Below are 24,038 nucleotides of genomic sequence, written 5' to 3' on the forward strand. Positions count from 1 at the left end.
GTTCTGTAGCAAGGCCAGCGGAGGACTGGGATCCCCAGGTGCTGGCAAGAGGACCTCCAGGGGAAGGTGAGTCTCTGCTGGATCAGTGCTTTCAGAATGTTTAGAGAAAAAGCTGTTGTTTTTAAGAGGCGTATATGCACAGCCTAAATGTGGTAGAGCTCTAACGTTAGAGTACTGATCCAGTAGTTCATGCACTACATATTATATACACATAACAAAAGACCCAACCCTTGCAGATTGCACCTGTTCTCCCATCTCAGGCCTTTTCTAACTGTCTGTGACAGGATTTGTATACAGGAAGGAGCTTTGCATACCTGTGCCGCCTCACTGCTCCAGACACTTTAAGACTCACAGTGTGGATCAGTCACTGTTCAGCCCTTTCAGAGTCACTGACAAACAGGACAATGATGACACTGATTCTACTGCTGGGGACAGTGGGGCTCTTTGCTCAAGGTGAGGATTAAATAAAATACTTCTCTAATTCTACTATTTTTATTTTAGATTAACATTAATTTCACAATATTAACCAAACTGTGAAAGAACTTTAGAAAAAAAAAATTCAGAATAAACCTACAATTTAAAGAACTTTAACAAATATGTATACTGTATATACACATATTTATACAAAGTATGTATTAATAATTCTTGTTGCTATTTCACCTCCAGAGTCCAGTGGGCAGATTGTTCTGACTCAGTCTCCAACTCAGTCTGTTCTCCCAGGAAGCTCTGTCTATATCAGCTGTACAGCCAGCAGCTCTGTTACCAGTGGTAGTACCAGCTGCCTGCACTGGTACCTGCAGAAACCTGGTCAGGCTCCACAACTCCTGGTTTATCGTGCAACAAACCGTTATACTGGGGTTCCTGATCGATTCACTGGCAGTGGGTCTGGAACAGCCTTTACACTGACAATCACTGGAGTCCAGGCTGAAGATGCAGGAGATTATTACTGTGGGCAGAGTGGTTATAGTTTTCCATTCACACAGTGATACACGTCTGTACAAAAACCTCCCTCAGCTCTACAGGAGCTGCTCTGGCTCATCAACAAGAATCACAGAGGACTGAGGTTGAGAACAGCTGCAGAGCTGCTAAAACACAACATTTATAAATGTTGTGTAATAAACACACAGAAAGGATGTGTAGATGTATTTAAGTATTAAAATGAATAGGCTATGAAAGTGAAAGTTACAAATAAAATAATGTTAATTAACATTACAGATAATAAATATAATTAACAAATTCTATATTTTTAGCATGACTAGCTATCTATTTTATCTTGTGACATTTGTTGTTTATGTAAAATAGAATGCAATTAACTCTGCTTCTACAGACAGATCACAGATGCTACTGTGAGACACCTGGGATCTGCGTGTTTTTTATTAAGATGTGTTAAATGGAAACACAGACTGCAGTTATAAGTATTGACCACAAGAGGGAAATTGCTCTCCGGTGTAACAGCACTATGATTTCGTCAGTGAAACAGGGTTCATTTCCCACAATGTTGAACTCAGGTCTCTCATTGCTGACATTTCTCTCCCCCTAGCTAGTGATTTAAAAACTGTTTATTGCCTAGTTTGCTTACTCATCACTGAAAGATTTTAGTCTGAAACATCCTAATATTTTAAGCATTTAAATATTGTAACGCCCCAGCCTGGTGGTGAGGAGGAAGCGCCCCTAGGCGCTCATAGTACCGCTGGGCAGGCTGGGAGTTGTAGCCGGGGAGAGTCCGAGGGTCACCACGATGACCAGCAGCTGACCCTGCATATGTAAATAGTGTCAGAGCAGTTTTAGTGTCCGGTGTAAACATAAGTGTATAGCCTGTTGTTAAGAAGGACCACCTTAACGATGTGTACGTGTTCCGTCAGTCTCCTCATGTGGTATATATCCTGTATTTGGTTTTGTGTGTGTCGGTCAGAAGAATAAAAGCTTTCGCTTGGTTCACTAATCGTGTCTCCACTAGTCCTTTGTCCTGAAAGAACCTGTGTATGCTACAATATGTTGCGAATAAAATCTCCTGAGGGAATCGTTATATACTTGTTTTTCTCTTTATAAAATTGGACATGCTTATACAAGGCAATTACTCTTTAAAAAAAGAAAGCGTAAAAACGTGTTGTCACATCTTGACCACCAGACCATACTAAATGAAAGGACATTATGCACATGGTGTCTGTGGGTTAGTGTGAGGTCTGTTCCCCACAAAACCTCTTCTAATCTGCACATTTCTAATCTTCACTATCTTCATGACTTCCTCATGGAATCACTGCTTCCTCGGGACACAGGAACTGCTACAATAGTCTTACTGCAAAGTAAAGTAAATGTAAAAATGCAAATGCCTCAAATGTCTAACATTTTCTGCCTAAAACATTAAACCATCCCTGATTTACACCAGGAGAGGCATAGTGAAGAGGAATGACCTGCCTCTAAACAATATGTCGGACGTATATGTATGCAGAACTTTGATGAACTTCAATGCTGAACTTGTTTAGTTCCTGTTTAGATTTAGATCAAAGCAGAGGAATGCAGAATATCCATCTCTCTGATTACTAATAGTTTATGCTAACACCTACTACTAGTACTACTGTAAGCAAGAAAAAAGGGTTTTTGGAGGGGGGGCAGTATTTCTTGCGTTGTGAACACAGCGGTCCCCCCGGGTTCCAGTTAGTGCGTAATTACACATAAATGAAAAACCGGAGGTTTAAAAAAAGAGAATTAGCTGATGTTTAGAAATATAAAAAATGTCAATATAATTCCAATAATGTTAGCTATTTTAGTTTTTCAAAGAAATTTTTATTTGTTGAAAGAAAACTGATGGTGACAGCTGGGTTTGAACACTCAACCTCAGGATTACAAGTCAGTCACTTAAACAATCACACCACCAAGGCAGACCTATGAAAAACACATCTCAATGCAAAGTCTTATACTACTGTTTGTGCAACAGTACATGAGTATAGTTATACCGTTATTAATTTCTTTAGATGCAAGATTGCATATTATATTCCCTATTAATCAAATTCTTAAAGTATACTGTTTACTCCATGATCGAGCGTCAGAAGGAGCAAGGAACATGTAAAAACGTTTCCGAAATAACCATATGTAAGACTTTGATGCTTAAAATGTTTAGGGAGAAATGGAATCCTGGTGTGTATTTTTTCTTTAAAATACAGTACCAAGACCAGCCATATACAGTACAGTGTACATATAGTAATATGTTTATGTTCCTAAATTAATATATTTTATGAGCATGTGAAAGGCATGGTGAATCGGAGATTCTCAAGAATTACTTTGCATGATTGGAAACAAATGCGTGATTGGATCAACGAAATGCTGTGGTGTTACTTTTTGTTAATGAAAAAATAAAGTCTTTTCGTTGTCCAAGGTCATTCATTATTAATACTATTTGTAATATCTTCGGTAAAGACTTTGATGGCGACAGCTCAAACATGAGAGGTTGAGCTTTATTAGCTCCACCTTGCGGAAATTCCAGATACTATTATCTTACATGCGGTATCATGCGGTATCATGCGGGATTATACGGTATTATACTTTAATCCATGTTATACTGCGACAAGCACACCGCATTTTAACACTGTATAACCCACTCGGTTTGAATGGCTGCATCTGTATATGGCATAATCTGTGATTTTGTATAAAAAGCGTCCTTTTGTATCAATGAGTTGAGTCAGTGCTTCATTGGCTTTGGCTCCCATATGCATATGTAATAAAGTAATGCCTGAGCAGGCAGCGGATGTAGAGTAAGAGGTATAGCATTCCGCCCACCGTTTGGTGTTGAGTTAAGACCAGGATTTAGCCCACCTGGCAAGCGATATGTAGTACAGTTCCAGGGGTTTACTAGATTGTGACTGTCAGTGAGCTTTAGTTTGTTTTACAGTTCGGGAAAGCTGGGATTTGGAACCTGGTCCGTGTTCTCGAATTGTGATAGTCCGTCAGATTGTCTCGACTGGGGGATTCTGCGGCGCGCGTGGGAGCTGAAAAAATGGGTTAATGTCAGTAAAAAGGGATGGAAGTGTCTGACTGGATGTCAGTGAAAAAGCAGCTTGGCGAATGTGAGCATAAGCTCAAAGAGACGTATGGATTGTCAGATGGAGCATAAGGCTGTGGCTGAATGCAATGAGGTTTTATTTGCTGAAAAAGAAAAATTTAAGAGAGAAATAGAAATAGTAAAGCATGAGTTAGCAATGTGCAAGAAGAAATGGAAACAAGAAAATGCTTAGATTATAAACACAAACCTGAGGATATAGACTAGTGGGCGAAAGAGGTACCTCACCCTAAATCGGGTATTCAGCAGACCTGTAGTTCGCTCCAGACTCTAAAGGATGTTTATGATATTTAACCGGTAGAAGCAGCAATGGTTTTTAGAAGAATAGGAGAAAGAAAAGCACTGAGACAGGAATGCAAAGCAGAGAATAGCGAACAGGGGTGGCGGGTGGTGTGGCGTCTTTTTGAAAGAACACTATCCACCTAAGACTGATTGGAAGAAGGTTACAGCATGTCAGCAGAAGGAGTGAGGATGTTGCAGATTTTACAGAGAGGTTTATTTCACTGTGGTTTGAATACTCAGGACTAGCTAGTGAGGTGGAGGTCAATGAGGATAGCTCCTCAATAATTTAAACAGATATACTGTATACTATATATAAATAGAATGGAATATGTGCACTAAAGTATGTGCATTTCAAATGGGAACTTCAGATTTTGTGGAAAAGAGATCTGGGGAATCCATGCTTAAGCATTTGGGGAATCAAATTCGTTACTATTGTCAACAATTTGGTCACGTTCAGAAGAATTGCAGAAAAAATGGTTGGATGCCAAAAAATCAGAAGATAAGAGGGGAAACAGAGAACCAACAGCCTATAACCCGACAGACCAAGAAGGGCAGAAGGGGTTTTAAACTAGAAAGCCCCCTTGTAGCCTCCTTATGCTTGACACAGAGTTTAAACAAGATGGAACTTGTTTTACAATGCACTGTGAATAATGTAGAAGTACCGTTGTTATGGGACACAGGTGCACAGTTATCATGTTTGTCTGTTAAAACTGCTGAAAAATGTAAAATACAATTTTCTAACAGACAGAAAAAATGTGTAGCTTCAGATGTCTAAGGATAGGGCTCAAGCAATTAGAGGGTGTAAGCCATCTAGCACTCTCAAATAATCGAGGACCATTTTGGGGAATATGTAACTTTAACTGTACATGGGTGGACTCCTTTGCAGTATGGGCTCAACCACTGACTTATCTGCTCAAGGGAGGAGGAAAGTCGGAGGATCAAATCTTCCTCACCACGGAAGCTGAGAAAGCTTTTAATGATTTGAAATCAGCTCTTTTGCAGGCTCCTGCCCTGGGTTTTCCCCACCTAGAGAATCCATTTTATCTATATGTAAGTGAGCGTGGGGGGGGTTCTGGACTGTGAGATATTACTCTGGATAGTCGGATGATGTGGCAAAAGGCTGGGGACCCTGCCTTAGAGCAGTACAGGCTGTAAACAGCATAGTGCCCCTGTAAAGTTCATGGGTCCTGTTTTATGCACGAGAAAAAAAAAAGAACAGGATGGGCTGTAGTCTCAGATAGTGAGGTTCTCGAACAAGGAGCTGTCACGACCACCAGGCAGTCAAGACCAAATCGTAAGCGAGCTAATCAGCCCCAGCAGCGGGTGATTATTAACAAACGCCGCCACACGAGTCATCTTCACCTGCTTCCCGCTGCTCGGTATTGAGTCTACTCCTTGAGAGCTCTACCTGGCGTTTTTCCCCGTACCTCGTTTATTCTGGATTTTGGATTCCCCTTCTGCCTTTTCGACTTTGCACCTCGCCTCTCGCATCGGACTGTTTGCTACCGGAGATCTTCCTGGATTGCGATTTGCCTTTCGCCTTTTGACTACGACCTTGCCTCTCGTTTTGGTTTGTTCGCCTGCCTCATCTACTACCCGTGCCTGCGTCTGCACAGGATCCTAGTATCTTCCCACCAGGGATTCCTAACAGGAGCATGAATACTGGGAAGTCTGCACAGCAGGCCAAACTCAAAGAGCTCGTAGAGGCTTGTAAATACAAGATTGCCCTATATACACAGACTCACGGTATGCTTTTGGGGTGTGTCATGATTTTGGGAGACTATGTAGGAATAGGGATTTTTTCACAGCAGCTGGCACACCTCTAAAAAATTCTGAATTGGTAGCTGAGTTATTAGATGCTTTAATGATGCCACAACAGGTTGCAGTAGTGAAGTGTAAGGGACATTGTAAAAATGATTCATGGGTGGCTAAGAGGAATGCCCTAGCCGATGCAGCAGCATGACAGGCAGCCTTAAGACCTGGAGAACACTGTCAGCGAGTGTCTCCAGGTGAAGCAGATTTAACCAACTAAAAATGTTGTATTTTGCGATTTTGCTTTTTGATGTAACAAAAGCGGGACCAACAGGGGACCCGGAACAACATAGGGATCACGGAGAAAATTCGTTTCTGTCACTAGCTTATTTCTCCGTAGTAAAGACTAATTAGAGCTCGTGTTGGATACGTATTGCCATACCACGTTACACGTTACAAGGAGGGTTGCTCTTGGGGGTCATTCCTTTTAATATGAACGACCATCTACTGTAGGTATACTAGATCGGAAAAATGGAACTACTCTGAACATATATGCCAATGTAAAGGGGGATAACTTAACACAGCCGTACAGAGAAATGGCTAAGGGGCAGGGGGGTATCCCACACTTTTTGAGGGCTCGTACACACCTCATTATAATCACAGTAAACTCCCACCTGCCTTATGCCTTGCCAGGCAATACAGGGGATGGTTATGTTTTAACAGGACACATACTGTAATCAGAATCGGAAAATGTGTCAATATGTTCTAAAGGGGGGACTCAGGGTTAAAACATTTTTTCCCTCTTATTTCACTAGTTTGCTTTTACTGTGTAAATAATTTACTAACATCATTTACTAACCATCCTGCTAGAATAATGAAAAATGACTAACTGCAACTTAAATGTGAGCTGGCTACACACTTGGAATGTGAAGGGCAGAGCCAGTTTCGGGCAGCCTGACCAGAACTGAGAGTGCCCGACATCTGCTTAAACAATGATTAACAAAATCTAGAAGCACATAATGTCTGCTTAAACAATAATTAAAAGGAACCCAAGAATATTCTTACAGTTTATCACGTACTAAGGCTAGCAGCCTTGGCTTTACACCATATATGTGGGTTTCTGTTTGTGAATTTGTATAAAAAGCATCCTTTTGTATCAATAAGTTGAGACAGTACTTCTTCGGCTTTGGTGCCAGTATGCATACGTAATAAAGTAATACCTGCTTCATACACAACCAGATCGTGTCTCCTTTGTTGGACACAACAATCCTATAAGAACCTGCTAATATGGATACCCAGGACTTTTCCTTAAACCTAATCTTCTCTTATTCTACTTCAGTGCAACACTTTTGGGGGTTCAAACCATTTGATCGCAAATATCCAGGCTCGCAGCACTATACACTGCACTATAAAAATACAGTCATCTGTACTTTTGAAATCCGTGTTCCTAACTAAACCTTAACCTCCTCTGAGGTTAGGTGTTTCAGATCCCAGATCCCCCAGTCCTAATTTCAATTTATGTCCTTTAGAACTGCTTTCATACAGCCCTGTTTTCATTTTGAGTCTCCATTTATGTCCCTCTTCTCAGCCTCAGGTCTAGTAGTGGCTGTTTTCCTTTGTCTTTAGCCTCAGGTTTTATTGTACTCTGTTTCCTTCTATCAAATAAATCAGAATAACAGCTACAACACGAAGCAGTTGAGTGTGGCAACCTTCTATCACTACACGGGTCTTTCTCAGCTTCAGTTGCACCTGCTACCAACTCATTTGTTCATTTACATAGGCTGGAACGAGGCCCACAGCTATTCCCTTTTCCTGCAATTGTCTGTAGACATCAGGATGAATGCTAGCATTCTCTAAATATCTATATAAAATATCTACAAAGTGTTATATAAATATAAAAATATCTACAAAGTGTTATGATGTACAGTACCAGAAAAAATATCTTCCTTCTAGAAAGGTGCTGTTCACAGCATCGCACTATATTTTGTCTTCAGTTATGCTCAATACAACTAAGCCTTCACATTTGTTTAGCATCCATATTACAAAAAAATTGGATCATTTCTTAAATAATCCCAGGTTCCCCACTTTATTTTAGAATATTTGTAAACCGTAAGAGCTCTGCATTTTCATGTCAGTAAAAGGAAGGCCTCTGATTCTCACAGTATTGTGTATATTTTTACTGTATATAGACTTCAAAAATGTGATTTGTGTGTGGTTCTAAATTATTGCAGTTTTAGTGTACTTGTCACAGTCTAGCACATTAATCTCTGAAAAGTTTTATGGACCAGAAAAAAAATAATCAGGAAAGTCACCTTGTACATGCATCTCATTCAGCGATTTATAATTTTGTATTATTAGAACCTGTCATATTACCGTAAACATCAGCCATTGCTGAAGTATTTGGTATATTTGAGCTATATTTCTCAGAAATCCTTCATTTGCAACTCGAATAAAAATCAAATAAGAAAGGACTAATGAGATAGCTAGACATCTTAAAGAGGCTAGAGGAGGAGAAGCAAAGAGAAGAACTATTGCAGCAAAGCAATATTGACACTTCAACTTATATGACATAAATGCGCAGAAAGAACAGTTAATGAAGTTTGCATCAGACCAGACACAGACACATCCAGGTCTATTGAAAAATGTTTACATAAAACCATACATTACATTAAAATCCACCTGGGGAAGTCTTGTTAGTGGTGAGGAAGTGTCACAAGATTTGTGGCAAAATATCTGAAAGATATTGTGAATCATTTCAGAAATGTGTTGAATAAAAATACATTCAACCCCAATCCCAGCCTCAGAGCAAATTTACTATGCTGCAGAAACTTCTTATATCATTTTTGGATATAAGTGTTTCACTGTACTTGATGGTGACAGTAAATTTAAAAAAGCCATGAGCCTTTAAAAATGTACATCATTTACCTCTTGTACTGTATATAAGGCACAGGCTAGTGCATAGATGTATCAAAACATAATTGGGTGTTGATTTCACCCCGTCTTCATTTCAGCTATCAAAACATGAAACAAATTGAACTGTTACACAAAAAGAATCACAGCTGAGGCTTGTAAGGTTTTAATCTACCCCAGCTATTATTGCGTCAGGAGACAATTTGCTGGTATGCTGTCATAAAGGTAAGATATGTTAAAATTCTACAATGCTCTGTTGTGTGAAAATAAAAAGCGGTCAGTGACCGCAAGCCTCCACAATGCAAATGTTTTATATCTCTATCAGCTATGGTTGAAAGCTGATTAGGGCTTTATATGAGCAAACTGGAAATGAATCTCTTATCTAAAACTAAAACACAGCTAAAATATGACTTAACTTAGAGGTAATTGTATTCCATTTCCCAGATAGTCTAATGTATTCATCTGTAAAGTGCAGATGAAGAATAAATGCCTATGTGTTTTACCATGTAGCAATCTATTGTTGAAACCTAAATTATATTTGCTGAGTAAATTAAATGTCATCATAAAGTACTATTTAAATAGTACCTTATTATTTTATAGAAGTAGAACAATCATACAACAATCATACTCCATTGAATCTTCTAATGTTTTTTTTCTGACTGTTTTATGAATATACATTAAGCCATAAACAGAATATGATTTGTATGACATCATGTAAGAACACTGTTCTACTGTACCGTGACTGGAGCCCTGTGTTGTACCAGGACTATTCTATAGTACTGTTGCTGTAGCCCCAGGTTGTAACAGAACCATTGTACTGTGCTGTCACCGTACCCCCTTTTGGAACAGTATTTTTGAACTATACTAGTATGTAAAAGTTCAGGTGGGGACCTGCGTCAGCATGCGTAGGCTGCAGCGGAACAAGTAATAGGTTTTTTCCATGCTAAAAAGAGAAGAAAGAAAAGTTTGCACCCCCTATTGTAACATAACTAAACTACTGTATGATTGTTCTTTTTCTATGAAATAACGAGGTACATGTACAAGGTGACTTTCCTGATTTCTTTTTTCTGGTTCATAAAACTTTATTGTGAAATTTGCTTTTCAGAGATTAATGTGCTAGACTTTGACAAGTATACTGTAACACAAATCACATTTTTTAAGTCTATATATTGTAAATATTCACAATACTGTGAGAATCAGAGACCTTCATTTTACTGACATGGAAAAACAGATGTCTTGCCATTAACAAATATTCTAAAATAAAGTAGGGAACCTGGGATTATTTAATAAATTATCCAATTTTTTTTGCCAAATATCTTGTGACACGTCCTCACCACTAACAAGACTTCCCCAGGTGGATTTTAATGTAATGTATGGTTTTATGTAAACATTTTTCAATAGACCTGGATGTGTCTGTGTCTGGTCTGATGCAAACTTCATTAACTGTTCTTTCTGCGCATTTATGTCATATAAGTTGAAGTGTCAATATTGCTTTGCTGCAATATTCCTTCTCTTTGCTTCTCCTCCTCTAGCATCTTTAAGATGTCTAGCTATCTCATTAGTCCTTTCTTATTTGATTTTTTTTCAAGTTGCAAATGAATAATTTCTGAGAAATATAGCTCAAATATACCAAATACTTCAGCAATGGCTGATGTTTACTGTAATTTGACAGGTTCTAATAATGCAAAATTATAAATAGCTGAATGAGATGCATGTACAAGGTAACTTTCCTGATTATTTTTTTTCTGGTCTATAAAACTTTTCAGAGATTAATGTGCTAGACTGTGACAAGTACACTAAAACTGCAATAATTTAGAACCACACACAAATCACATTTTTGAAGTCTATATACAGTACAAATAAACACAATACTGTGAGAATCAGAGACCTTCATTTTACTGACATGGAAAAACAGAGCTCTTGCCATCAACAAATATTCTAAAATAAAGTAGGGAACCTGGGATTATTTAATAAATGATCCAATTTTTGTTTGTAATACGGATGCTAAACAAATGTGAATGCAATGCAAGTTTATTGTCATATGTGCTGTGTGTGGATACAATAATATGCTTACTTCAGTGTTTCCTCACATGACAAAGCCATAATGATCTCATAAGATACAGTAATTGCTGGAGACATGAAACATACAGTGTCAGCACAGTCAACACTTGAAGACTGACACATCAAAAGTACCACTTAAGTTTTTTTAATTTAAAGTTGTGTCTTAATCTTCGGGATGCTTTCTGGGATCCTAGCATTTTCTCATTCCATGAAGACTCCTCCTGTTGACCTTCCCTATTGCTTTTACAAACCACTCATGCCTCGTCAACCATTCTTCTTAGTAACTTTCTGTCTTTATTAATCAACTGGCACTGGGACATTTGTATTTGCTCTGTGACATTCAAATACCCAATGTTCATTAAAATAATCCTAAACACATAAAATCTGAACCACAATCTAAATGCTGGAAAAACCATTAGCAATAATGTTTATTTGTCTGGTTGCTACATAGGCTTAGCTGTATTGAGCATAACTGAAGACAAAACATAGTGTGATGCTGTGAACAGCACCTTTCTAGAAGGAAGAAATTTTTTCTGATACTATACGTCATAACATTTTGTAGATATTTTTCTCCTGCACTAAGATGGCCATGAGAGAATGCTAGCATGCATCCTGATGTCAACAGACAATTGCAGGAAAATGGAATAGCTGTGGGCCTCGTTCCAGCCTATGTAAATGAACAAATGAGTTGGTAGCAGGTGCAACTGAAGCTGAGAAAGACCCGTGCAGTGATAGAAGGTTGCCACACTCAACTGCTTCGTGTTGTAGCTGTTATTCTGATTTATCTGATAGAAGGAAACAGAGTACAGTAATACCTGAGGCTAAAGACAAAGGAAAACAGCCACTACTAGACCTGAGGCTGGGAAGAGGGACATAAATGGAGACTCAAAATGAAAACAGGGCTGTACGAAAGCAGTTCTAAAGGACATAAATTGAATTTAGGACAGGTGGAACTCCACTGTGTACTGTGTACTGAATAGTACACAAACCTGACAAGGATATCAAGGATATATAGTTTGAGTTTCCCTTTTAAATAAAGTGTTTGTTTTTTTCTATAAAAGAAACATACCACTTGTAGGTTACCTGCTTCCGGTATTTAAACAGGCAACCCTAAGATAGTCAAGAAATGAAGGTATCTATCAGGATCCCAAAGCGGTCTGTGAGCAAAAGGGCTAAGGATCGTTATGTCTTTGAACACTGTGAAGGCTGTTGCAAGGGAACTCTCCTGAACATGGTCTGTTATGACCCCAAGTGTCTAGGGGAAAAGGGGTGTAACATTTAGGATAAATCTTTTGGAAGCAGGTGGGTTTTGGTGAGGGACTATGAAGCGTCATAAGGGTAAGGAACTAGAGTGGTGCCAAAGAAAAGAAAATAAACAAAATGGAGCTGGCTAGGACAGTGAGGAAAAGCTAATCCGACTACAAAAGAAAACCCGAAACACAGGGTCTTCGGTGTCTTCAACACCCTAGCTAACCTGCACTGACTACCCAAAACCATACAAGACAAATGGCACTCACCCGTATTAAACTAGAGTACTAATACAAAAGCAACTAAGTGTGTAAAGTGTACCCAACAACCTAAACTAACTTTATATACAAAAGTTCACACAAAAACACAAGTGAACCAGGAAGACAAACAAGGGAAAACAAGAGTAATCAATAGGAACAGGGTACAAAGGAACACAAAGGTTGAACATGTAACACGTTAGGGCAAGGTAATGGCAAAACAAGGATGAACACACAAACAAACGAAAGTACAAAGAAACTAACAGAAAACCAACAAAACAACAAAGCCAAAGCTATACAAAAATACACACACAAAGCAAAACAAACCAACAAACGAAGCCGAAGCAATAACCAGAAGCGAAACGAAGCAATAACCAGAACCAAACGGGACCGAAGTCAAACAAAAGGCCTTTTCTTCCTGAAAGCCTCCATGTTATATAGTGAATAAAATGAATTCTGATTGGCTGAGGGCTGATTGATGATGACATCATATTGAAACAGTGGTGTGATGGTTGGCCAATGGGGAAGGGAGAACAATCAAGGGTCAGCAGTGTGGAACATAGAAAAAAACACACAGAACACACACTGGGATGTAACATGGTCACTAAAAATATTAAAGCGCTCTTTGTCATTGAGTAGCTGTGATTCAAGAAAGGGATCTGTAACACCTATCCTAGCTGTAGCCATATCACCCTGCAACTCACAACTGGCAACCCACTGAAGCTAAGCAGGTATGAGCCTAGTCAGTACCTGGATGGGAGACCTCCTGGGAACAACTAAGGTTGCTTATTTCCAATTGGCCCTTACCAATCATGGCCTCCTAATAATCCCCATCTATGAATTGGCTTCACCACTCTTGTAGTGGTTTAATGGGTTTACTGAGACAATTATTAATTGTAGCAGTACTCACGAGGTTGTTCGTTGGGGCTTTTAGAAAATCAATCGTCAGAACAACTAACAACGCACACACACAGGTTCCATACACGAGATACATTTATTAATATAAATTGTGCACCAAACATATACTAGTCTGCCTGGATACGAGCGGCAGACCTTACAGTGAGGGTTATCAATATACAAGGTATATAATCTCAAAGAGATGCAAACACAAAGAGATACAATAGAGAATATATGTCAATATATATCATTTGGTTACCAAATCGCTAATCATTGTTATTACCCACTGTTACTCTAAACTCGTAAGTAAATACATTACTCATGAATTAAATTGATAACAACTTATGTTGAGGTACAATTGAATTCTCGAGACGCAATGTAGAACATGGGGTTTACTTATCCACTGTGTATGGATTTGGAATTTTCCGGCACGAACACCAAACCATCTGACAGGCTCTGTTGCAGCCTCTGTTCCAGCGGTTGTCCAATGGGCGTTGTCCCGGCGTCCTCTGGCTACCGGCCGACCAGTCAAGGTGCAGCTCAGAGTAGGACAGGCGGAGGAATCTGACTGCGGCGCTCAGGGCAGTCGTTGCTCCGAGGGGATCTACCAGCAGTCCGGCTGGCTTGTAGAAAGTCTCTATGCACAGAGTGTGACCCCAAGTCCTCACAAGTCACTCTTTTGCCTGGGAAGAAACTGGTTCGTTCCCGGTCCAGTGCTGCTTCTGAATAAGCTATTCAGGTTGTCGACGAGGGTCCAACTGTAGGCTGCCGTTGATCAAGTGGAGCATTCACATTGGTAGAATTCTGAGTACGTACGGGATCCTCGGCCTCGCACTTAGAACAAAGTCCAAGTCCCTTTGCAGACAACAGCAGTTGTCACGTGATTGTCTCTGAGGATGTGCGAAAATGGCCAAGGAGAGCCCCGATTTGAGCTTGCGCTCCCTTTTTGACCAAGACACAGATGTGTGCTGATTGGTTGAGAGTTTGGCGGGCATTGGAGACCCACGTGGTATTACCACGCCCTACCAGTCCCTGATTGGTTGATCAAGGTGAGATATAAGTCATTTACTCTTGACACTTTGGAATGCAGTCCAGATGTCCATTCGGCACTCCCTAGACAGAGAGGCGCCAATGGATGACCATTGATCATGATAGCCAGGCTTAGCTAAGTGCATCCCCGTCTGGGAGCTGTTCCTTATCAAAAGAAAACATCTTAAATCACCCTGCATGAATACTTTCTCTGTGGCTGCACCACAGAGATGGAGGGTGAGATGGGGCCTCCTTTAGGAAAGCATACCAACGCTTAATTCTGTCTTATTAACAAGCATTGCCGCTACACTCTGCTCTCCTCCCCACTGATAGCTGATGTGTGGTGAGCGTTCTGGTGCACTATGGCTGCCGTCCCATCATCTAGGTAGATGTTTCACATTGGTGGTGGTAGAGGGGATCCCCATTACCTGTAAAGCGCTTTGAGTGGAGTGTACAGAAAAAGCGCTGTATAAGTGTAAGCAATTATTATCCTCAGAGGAGGTTAAGGTTTAGTTAGGAACAAGAATTTCAAAAGTACAGATGATTGTACTTTTATAGTATAGTGTATAGTGCTGCGAGCCTGGATATTTGCAATCAAATGGTTTGAACCCCCAAAAGTGTTGCACTGAAGTAGAAGAAGAGAAGATTAGGTCAAAGGAAAAGTCCTGGGTCTCCGTATTAGCAGGTTCTTATAAGATTGTTGTGTACAACAAAGGAGATACGATCTGGTTGTGTATGAAGCAGGTATTACTTTATTATGTATGCATACGGGAACCAAAGCCGATGAAGTACTGACTCAACTTATTGATACAAAAGGATGCTTTTTTATAATCACAAACAGAAAACCCACCCAAAACAGTTTCAGTACAATTCCATGCCATATATGGTGTAAAGCCAAGGCTGCTAGCCTTGGTACGTGATAAACTGTAAGAATATTCTTGGGTGCCTTTTAATTATTGTTTAAGCTGACATTATGTACTTCTAGATTTTGTTAATCATGGCTTAAGCAGATATCGGGCACTCTCAGTTCTGGTCAGGCTGCCTGAAGCTGGCTCTGCCCTCATGTTTCAGGCACATAGCAGCTCACACTTAAATTGTAGTCATTTTCCGTTATTCTAGCAGGATGGTTAGTAAAATGATGTTAGTAAATTATTTACACAGTAAAAGCAAACTATTGAAATAAGAGAAATAAATGTTTGATCCCTCACCTACAAGAATAAATAATCTCAGAGGAGATAAGGTTACATCAAAACTAAGGTTCTCTGAATAGTGAAACTTTAGGTTACAATGTCACCAGGGCTGCATGATGACAGCACCGTGGAAAAATTAGCCAGTTACAGATCATGGTATTCCCACAGTCCTTAAACTGATCACAAAAAAATGCAAATCATCAGTCATAGGGCGCAGAAATAACACTGGAATGGTGACAATCAACTTTTTTCTGCTACACAATTCTTGATTTGAATTCTACACTGTACACAGTATATTGTGATAGTTAGGGATGTTAATTCACTACTGGCTGGGACTTTCTACCACGAGAAAAACAAGCTACACAAATGTTCTCCTAGTATTCACTAAGTGCATCATAGAATTAATTTTTCAAGTTTTCAAAATCTGCAAACAAAAATCCTTAACTACCCCTCCTATAGAATCTTAATTTATTTTCAATAAAAAAAAAATCTTAATTTGTCCTCTAATCTTGCTTCAAGATCATGAACAAAACAAAAGGCTGTACTTAGCACACTCTTTTATAGGTGAAAAACAGCTGAGAGTCATTACCCAGCTACGCTGAGTTCCTTTTTCTATTTTCATTGGAACCAAGCAGAAGAACCTAGAAAACCCAACAGATAAGGTTAGAGTATATATTCCCTTTATGACCCGGCCCTACATCCTGTCACAGTATACTACGATTCTGTCTGCCTTTTTAATTACTTCATTGCACTGACTGAAAGATCTAAAAGATGCTTCAGCACACATGTCTATGTTTTATTACAAAACAACGAATCTGCTGTAGTTCAGAGTTTCCCATTTTGTTTTTATGCTTTATATTATTAATATACAGTATATATAAAGCTCTGCTCTTGTCTGCTTTATACCTGCCGTTGCTGCTTCTACAGTGTTGGCTTGTTTATGTACAGTGCATCATTCCAAAAAACATGTTTTTCACTGACTGCCTACAGTTTGTACATCAAGAATTAATCTTTTGTGAGCAAGGTGATGAACATCCTACTAAAAATCTAAATACACAATGTTCAATATGCTCTGTATGTGTATTCTAAAAAGTCGAATAGGCAAAACTAATGTTTTCTTACACTGATAATCAGCTCTACTACACCTGACCAGTCAATTAGTACAGTGCATCACAGTAACATGATCTCAACTCTTCCTTTCCTCTTTTCTTGTCTCCTAAAATAATTTTCTCATATTCAAATGGAGATTAAGGGTAACAATCAGCATATTCAACCACCACTGGCTGTTGTACAGTAGTGTATGATAAAAGGTCCTTGTTGGTGCAATGAGGTAAGATAATGTAATGGACTTTCTTTAATTTTCTTATTTTTATATGGGTAATATAACTAGCTGAAGTACCACATAACTTCTGTATATTTTCTCAAAGCATTAAATGTATTTTTTCTTGTGCAAAACACCTTAAATTTTTTAATATTGATATATTGGCTGTGTGTTATGCTTAGTGCTGTACGTGAAGACGTTTTTTGTGTTAGTCTCAAAATAGCAATATCAATTATATTTTAGTTTATACAGAATAGTCAAATTTGTGGTGGATATGTTTTCACTCAGTTTATACATACAGATAATTTTAGTATAAATTTAGTTTGCATTTTATTTTTAATGATTGCATTCAGTAAGGTTGATGTGTTACTATTAATCTTAAACTGAATTTCTGTATTTGTCAGTATGGCAACACATTGTATTTAGGAAGAGCTTTGCAGGTACATTCACAACATATTTAATTATTAAATGTTATAGCTTATTCCTCTTGTAACTAAACATATCATTCATGTACACCAATATAGAGCATTTCTTGTGATGTACAGTATTACCTACTGTGTCCTAGTTTGGTTTCTGTGTTGCAGAGGAATTGATATACAGTATTTAGCAGATCACTACTGAGTTACTACAATTTACTGAATTATTCAATAGATACAGTAAACAGGTGAAAACAGTAAACAGTAAAACTGCTGAACTAAATACTGGTGATCACCTTAGAGTGGGGAAGCAGCAAAGGATCAAGTGGAGATTAAATTGTAAATGGTACTAAAGCATTTGGTCAAAGTCCAACAGATTATGGAACAGCTTCTACCTCCAAGCAATAAGACTGCTAAACAGCCAACCTGCAGCTCCTTTAGCAAATCACCCGTAATGGATACATGGACATACAGTTGTCATTGTATTCAGCATACTGCACTACTAAGACATAATGTATTGCATACATCCTGGACACATAGCAGCTCTATTTGTATTGAGTTTTGTCTGAGTTTATCTTAGTCAATTTCTATTGCATTATTATCTATTATTATGTAACCTTTAATTTTGTGATTTTTATCCCCCCCAGTGATCTTGCAGAAAAGACATTTAATTGCCAGCAACTACTGCTGCACGCTGTATTGTTGTGCATTTGATAAATCAACTTTGATTGATTGATTGATAGATTGATTGAGATTAATTCCTAAAAACAGAAGATGAAATGAGTCAAGAGAAGAAATCTGGTGGAAGAATTCAAGTGGAAACATAAAAAACAGTAATCTGAAATTGAACAGAAGGATTAGAAACGTTTAAATTGATTACGAGTGCTAGAGAATATGAAAACTTTGAAGGATAAACTTGACTTCTGATGTCTTTCTCATATAGGAATCTTTGAACCTACGTGAAAGGACACACTCATAAAGGTCTGTGTAAATTTCTTCATGAGAAAGAAATAAAGTGGCTTCAGTGTACAGTGTACTGACATGGTCCTTGAAATTGTAAAACATCTTTATTCATCTCTCACCAATGTAGATGGAAAGGCACTTTCTTACAGTACACTGTACTAGTGACAATTACATTAAATACAATGCTTTCATGCAACTATAAATATGATACTGTAAGTCACAGTACTGTATAAAACAAAATATATTTTTTTAATTACCTACAGTGCTCAGAATTCTTAGTGTATAAAAGTACTCAGATATTATTCACTACTAAGCTCATCGACTATATAATGATATAATTGACAACCTATAAAATGTTTTTCTAGCTCACAATGGCTGGGTGTCTTATAGATATTATGGAGAGCTTCTCCTCCACCACATCTGTACAACAGCTAACATTTCGCACAGTTCTCCCCCTACTTTAGAAAGGATGTTGTTTTTATTTGCTTTTTTATTAAAAAACTTTATATTACCAAAGCTCAAAAGGCTTCTGTATTTCAGTTTTCTAAAGCCTAAACACTTAAAAATTAGAAAAAATGTAATAACTTTCATGAAGAACACTGTGATTTTCAATAAAGCTGAAACAACAGAATCAGCCCTTGTAGATTACACAAAAAAAGAAAACAAGCCGTTTCCAGGAAATGAAACATTAAAGTGAAAAATAATCAAGCTGAGCAGTGACAGTAAGACAATAATAATAGCTTACACTTATATAGCGCTTTTCTGGTAATGGGGACTCCCCTCCACCACCAATGTGCAGCATCCACCTGGATGATGCGACGGCAGCCATAGTGCACCAGAACGCTCACCACACATCAGCTATCAGTGGGGAGGAGAGCACAATAATGTAGTCAAATCATTGAAGGGGGTTATTAGGAGGCCATGATTGGCAAGGGCCAATGGGAAATTTGTCTAGGATGCCAGGGTTACTCCCCTACTCTTTTTAAGAAACCTTGGGATTTTTAATGACCACAGAGAGTCAGGACCTCAGTTTTATGTTTCTCATCCAAAGGACGGCCCCTGTTTACAGTATAATGTCCCTGTCGCTATACTGGGGCATTAGGACCCCCATGGACCGCAGGGTGAGTGTCCCCTGCTGGCCCCACTAACACCTCTTCCAGCAACAACCTTAGTTTTTCCCCAGGAGGTCTCCCATCCAGGTACTAACCAGGCTCACACCTGCTAAGCTTCAGTGGGTTGCCAGTTGTGAGTTGCAGGGTGATATGGCTGCTGGGTTATTTTAATTGTATTATTTTTTTAATAACCTGACTCAGAACTGCACTACTCTGTAATATGCTGAAAAGAGAAGAAAAGAAATACAACATTTTGGCTTTTACCCGAAGAAGGCTCCACAGCCAAAACGTTGTGTTTCTTTTCTTCTCTTTTCAGTATGAAATAAACCTTAACTTGTTCTTTTGCAGCCTACGCATGCTGATGGAACTACCGTCTTGAACTGCTCTGTAAAATTGCCAGATGGTGGATTGAATCATTAAAGCACCATAGCTGCATGTTGTAACAGGAAATCATCACAGTATTGAAGGTTTATTAACCCATTAATTCTTTCCTATCCTAATCATACTGTAAACATTCTGCACTAGTGACAATTTCATCAAATACAACGATTACACACAACTCTCAATAAGATCCTGCACTGTATGTCATTAGACTGTATCATACAGAATTAGCATTTTTTTCATTACATACAGTACAGTACACATAATTATTAGTAATTTTGCATAAATAGTAATTAGAAAATCATTTTATTGTAGGTTTTGATTATTAAATTGTTTTATTCATAGGGGCTTCAAAAATGTATATTTAAAAATAAATAAACATGATGCCAGATGAAAATACACTTTGATTAGTGACTTGAATGACTGTCCTGAAAAATACTTTCCTGGTGTTCTCCTCTATCCTGTTTGTCTCAGAGTTTTAGGTAGAGGAGGGAGAAAGACGATGCTGAGGTCATCCTCTGCTGCTCCCAGTCCCTGGTGTCTGAGTCCTCTCCTGTGTCCAACTGCAGCAGTGTGTCTCACAAGCCCTCCTTCTCCACAAGAGACCACAGTTCTGTCTTCACCGGGGCTTTTAAACCCTTCACAAAGACTTCTAACTCTCTCCCAGGGGAGTGAAGCTTTGTGTTGGCTGATTGTACACAGATGGCCGGTGTAATAATGCATTGATCAATTGTGCACTGTCCTTCCATAAGGCCCCCCTTGATCACAGATCCAATCAAACCTATTTGCAACCCCACACATTACCCCTCAATGGAGTGACAATTGCCTGGCACTTATGCTAAGAGCAACCTTGAACAGGGCAGAAAACAGAAAGGACATTGCATGAATCTGAATCAGCACTAAGATGTCACTGGCCCATTAATGAAACCACTATCTACATAACCTGTCACAATTGTAGTCCCTCCCCCTTAGGGGCGTTTCGGCTCATTCACATTTTAGTTGATTTTGTGCACCTGCTCCCTGTTCCAGCCTTCCTACAAAAGCCAGACACTCACTCTGTTCCGGGCTCTGAATTGGAACACGGATGCCGGAGGCTCGCCTACCACCGAGTCGCCCTACGTCCGCGGCTCGGGTGGCATTCGCCTCCTAGGTGTCCTGAACCAGCCGAGTCCGGGACCTGGAGCGTCTGGTTCTGTTCCCCCTTTTTCCCCCCGACCCTTCGCCAGATCCTGCTCCGGTTTGTAACTTTTTCTCGTCTGTCTACAACCCCTCGCCGGATCCTGCTCCGACTTTTATCTTTGTCTAGTTCATCTTGGATCGATCACCTGGCTCTGGACATCTACCTGAACGACTTCCCTTCGGACTCCCTTTTTGGACAGTTCACCTGGACCACGCCCCTCGGAGCACCTTTGTCACGCCCCCCCCGTTCATCTATCAGACCTGTTCCTCGTCCCCTCCCTGTGTCTGTTCACTCCCTTCCAGATTTTGTTGTCTGCATAGGGTCCTGAAAGACTCTTCATAACATAGCCCTCGACACCTGGTGCCCAAGCACCCATTCTTTCTCTCCTTAATAATTGTTCACTATGTTGTTTCCCCCTTATTATAGTCGGTCACTATAATGTTTCTCCCTTAATTCCCCTTGTGTTGATCTGTTGTCCTGTTTACAAGATAAAGACTCCTCTCATGCAATTTAACTGCTTCCTACTAACTCCTGGCAATGTTTTAGAGAGGCTGCTGGGAAATGAATGCTAATACATACTCCCTTGACCCATTTTTATTTTAATGTTGTTTTTAACTTTTTCTCACAAAAAAACCAAACACACTATTCTCTAAAACAGATGACAAATTGTGAGAACCACATAGTCTATCTTGGGTATTAAAAGGAAATCTATGAAAAATAGGTATCTAAATTTGCCTCAAGTCTCTGCTGGGTGCATTGGCTGTGAAAAGGAGTTCCTTATAAGTGGTCAGGGATTGTCAAATTTCTTTTGTTATCCCACCACCACTGACCTCTAAGGCCACCTCCAGTTCCAGGTTTGTCTTAGCAAGAGACTTCTCACTGAGTAAAAGTGAGTAACTGCAGAAAATACACTAAACAACCTCACAGCCTCACTGGGGGCTCTTCAGCCTGCACAGCTCTCTAGATGTATTGAAGACACTTACCAGGTAGCCTTCATGTAGTCTGTTTGTCCTCATGTTTACTGATAGATAAACAAACATTAAAATGTTTTCAAAAAATCCAGAAGTGATATTTTTAGCTGCCAAAATGTATTTTGTTACATGATTTATATTCTAGATCAAGTGGTACTAAATCAATAGAGCTTTTTTTTACAATTTACAACAAATACAATGTTCTTATTATGTAATATCCTTCTAAAAGGATAAACATTATAACTTTTCATATGCAATATACATATTAATTTGAAAATAAATGATCAATTAAAAAATACGTTTTAAAATAAATTTTAAGTTTATTATTTTAAAGTTAGCAGAAGCACATTAAGCACATTTCCCAAAATACCCACTGTAAATTATTGAGTTAAAGACTTTGGTGCATAAAATATATATGAAGAAAGTGGAATATTGTTGTGTACTTTGCTTTGTTTTTTATATTTAGCGACCACTACCATCTAACCTAGGTCCATTAGGTATATATGACGTCATACTTCTGATTTTATTTTCCGCTTCCAAACTTTTCTTTTACTTGTAAAATTCCATATTAATATTCCATATTAACTTGGTTGAAGCATACACAGAGAGAAACAGATTAAATGAAGCAATGGTTTCACTAATATCTAATGCATCACAAGTGCTACCTACAGTATCAATTATCTTTGGGCAGTAAATTACATAACGCAATGCGACACATTATTTTTAAGGTAATTGGAAGAAATACTGTGTGTTCTGAGTGCCCGGTTCTGTATGTGTTACAGAGTGTTAAAAAGCTGTATCATAATCCACATTGGTATAGCTAGCATGACCCCCATCATACAACAATGTGTGCATAAAACGCATTGTGGGTGGGCCTTGTCAGGGCTGAAAAGTGGATTAAATTTAGGAACACTGAAAGACTGTAAGAAAGGAAAAATTGTTACACATAAACTGGATGAAATATGAAATGAAGCAAAAACTTCAGACCTGGAAATGGACAGACTATTAAAGCGTCTCCAAAGCTAGTGACTGTGGTGACAGTGAGGCACAGTGTACAGTGCCTTTAATGGTTAAACACTACAATCAATACTGAAAGTGAAACTTAAACTAAGTTTTTTTTTAGCTGTCATCTCCTGATTGGTCCTCTGTGTTTCCTATAAATACATGTCCTATGCATCCAAAGATTAAATCATTTGGATTTTTCTGGAACACCAAACTAGGTCACTTCTTTGAAACTGGTAAGAAAAAGAAGGATTAAATACTAATAATTAATATTGATTTCTTCTCTCTGCATTAATGCTGTACTTAAATTGTTTTGCATTGCAACAGCAGAATAACAGAGATGCCTTTGTACCTTAGTACAGTAGGTTATTATAATTATTATTATTATTATTTGTTGTTCTTGTTGTTGTTGTTGTTGATAATCATATAAAAAGCACACAAGGAGAGGAAAGAGCAGAATTAATGCGATTACAACTAGGGTTTGGAATGCAGTAAGAATGTAAATGGGCAGACACAGAACTAATTAAATATCTTATTTTGGGGGGATATAATTCCAAAGCTTTGGGGTATAGCAAATGAAGGCCCTGGCACCCATAGTGTGTAGGTGGGCTTGTAGGACAGGAAGGAGACAAGAATTACACTAAAAATTGGGAGGTGAACAAGTGGAAACATGTAAATGCTGAGTTGCATTATTGTTTCAATGATTTAATTGCTCAATTATTATTTCAACTGAAATGATAATAATATTAGCACCAATATCAATACCAATTATCATAATATTTGCACCAAAATGACCATGCAATTGCTAAATTACATGGAACACTGTTAGTCAGAAATTACTGTAATGGTTCTATACAAAAGTGCTACTCTCACTCTCTAATTAATCTATACATATAATAAAACTTTTAATTTTCTGTATACTTTTGATTAATACAGATGAATGCAGATATTCAGAAAGATTTCATGAGGATTATAGTTTTATTTAATTAGGCACTGGTGTTTATCCCAAATT

General features: G+C 38.6%; 2 protein-coding genes across 49 annotated transcripts in view; one reads left to right on the forward strand and one right to left on the reverse strand.

The window, feature by feature from the left end:
- LOC148647083 (NACHT, LRR and PYD domains-containing protein 3-like) overlaps positions 1 to 24,038 on the reverse strand; it is a 1,669,284-nt gene that overhangs the window by 562,914 nt on the left and 1,082,332 nt on the right. The window lies entirely within an intron of this gene.
- LOC148647092 (cytosolic phospholipase A2 gamma-like) overlaps positions 23,177 to 24,038 on the forward strand; it is a 29,430-nt gene continuing 28,568 nt past the window's right edge. Inside the window, exon 1 of the mRNA XM_088608843.1 lies at positions 23,177 to 23,262. Within this exon, the coding sequence (XP_088464969.1) occupies positions 23,196 to 23,262 (67 nt within the window). The 5' untranslated portion in view covers positions 23,177 to 23,195. The remainder of the gene's footprint in view (positions 23,263 to 24,038) is intronic.

Source organism: Lepisosteus platostomus, chromosome 16 (genome assembly GCF_059453375.1).
Source record: "Lepisosteus platostomus isolate fLepPlt1 chromosome 16, fLepPlt1.hap1, whole genome shotgun sequence".
NCBI classification, from domain to species: Eukaryota; Metazoa; Chordata; class Actinopteri; order Semionotiformes; family Lepisosteidae; genus Lepisosteus; species Lepisosteus platostomus.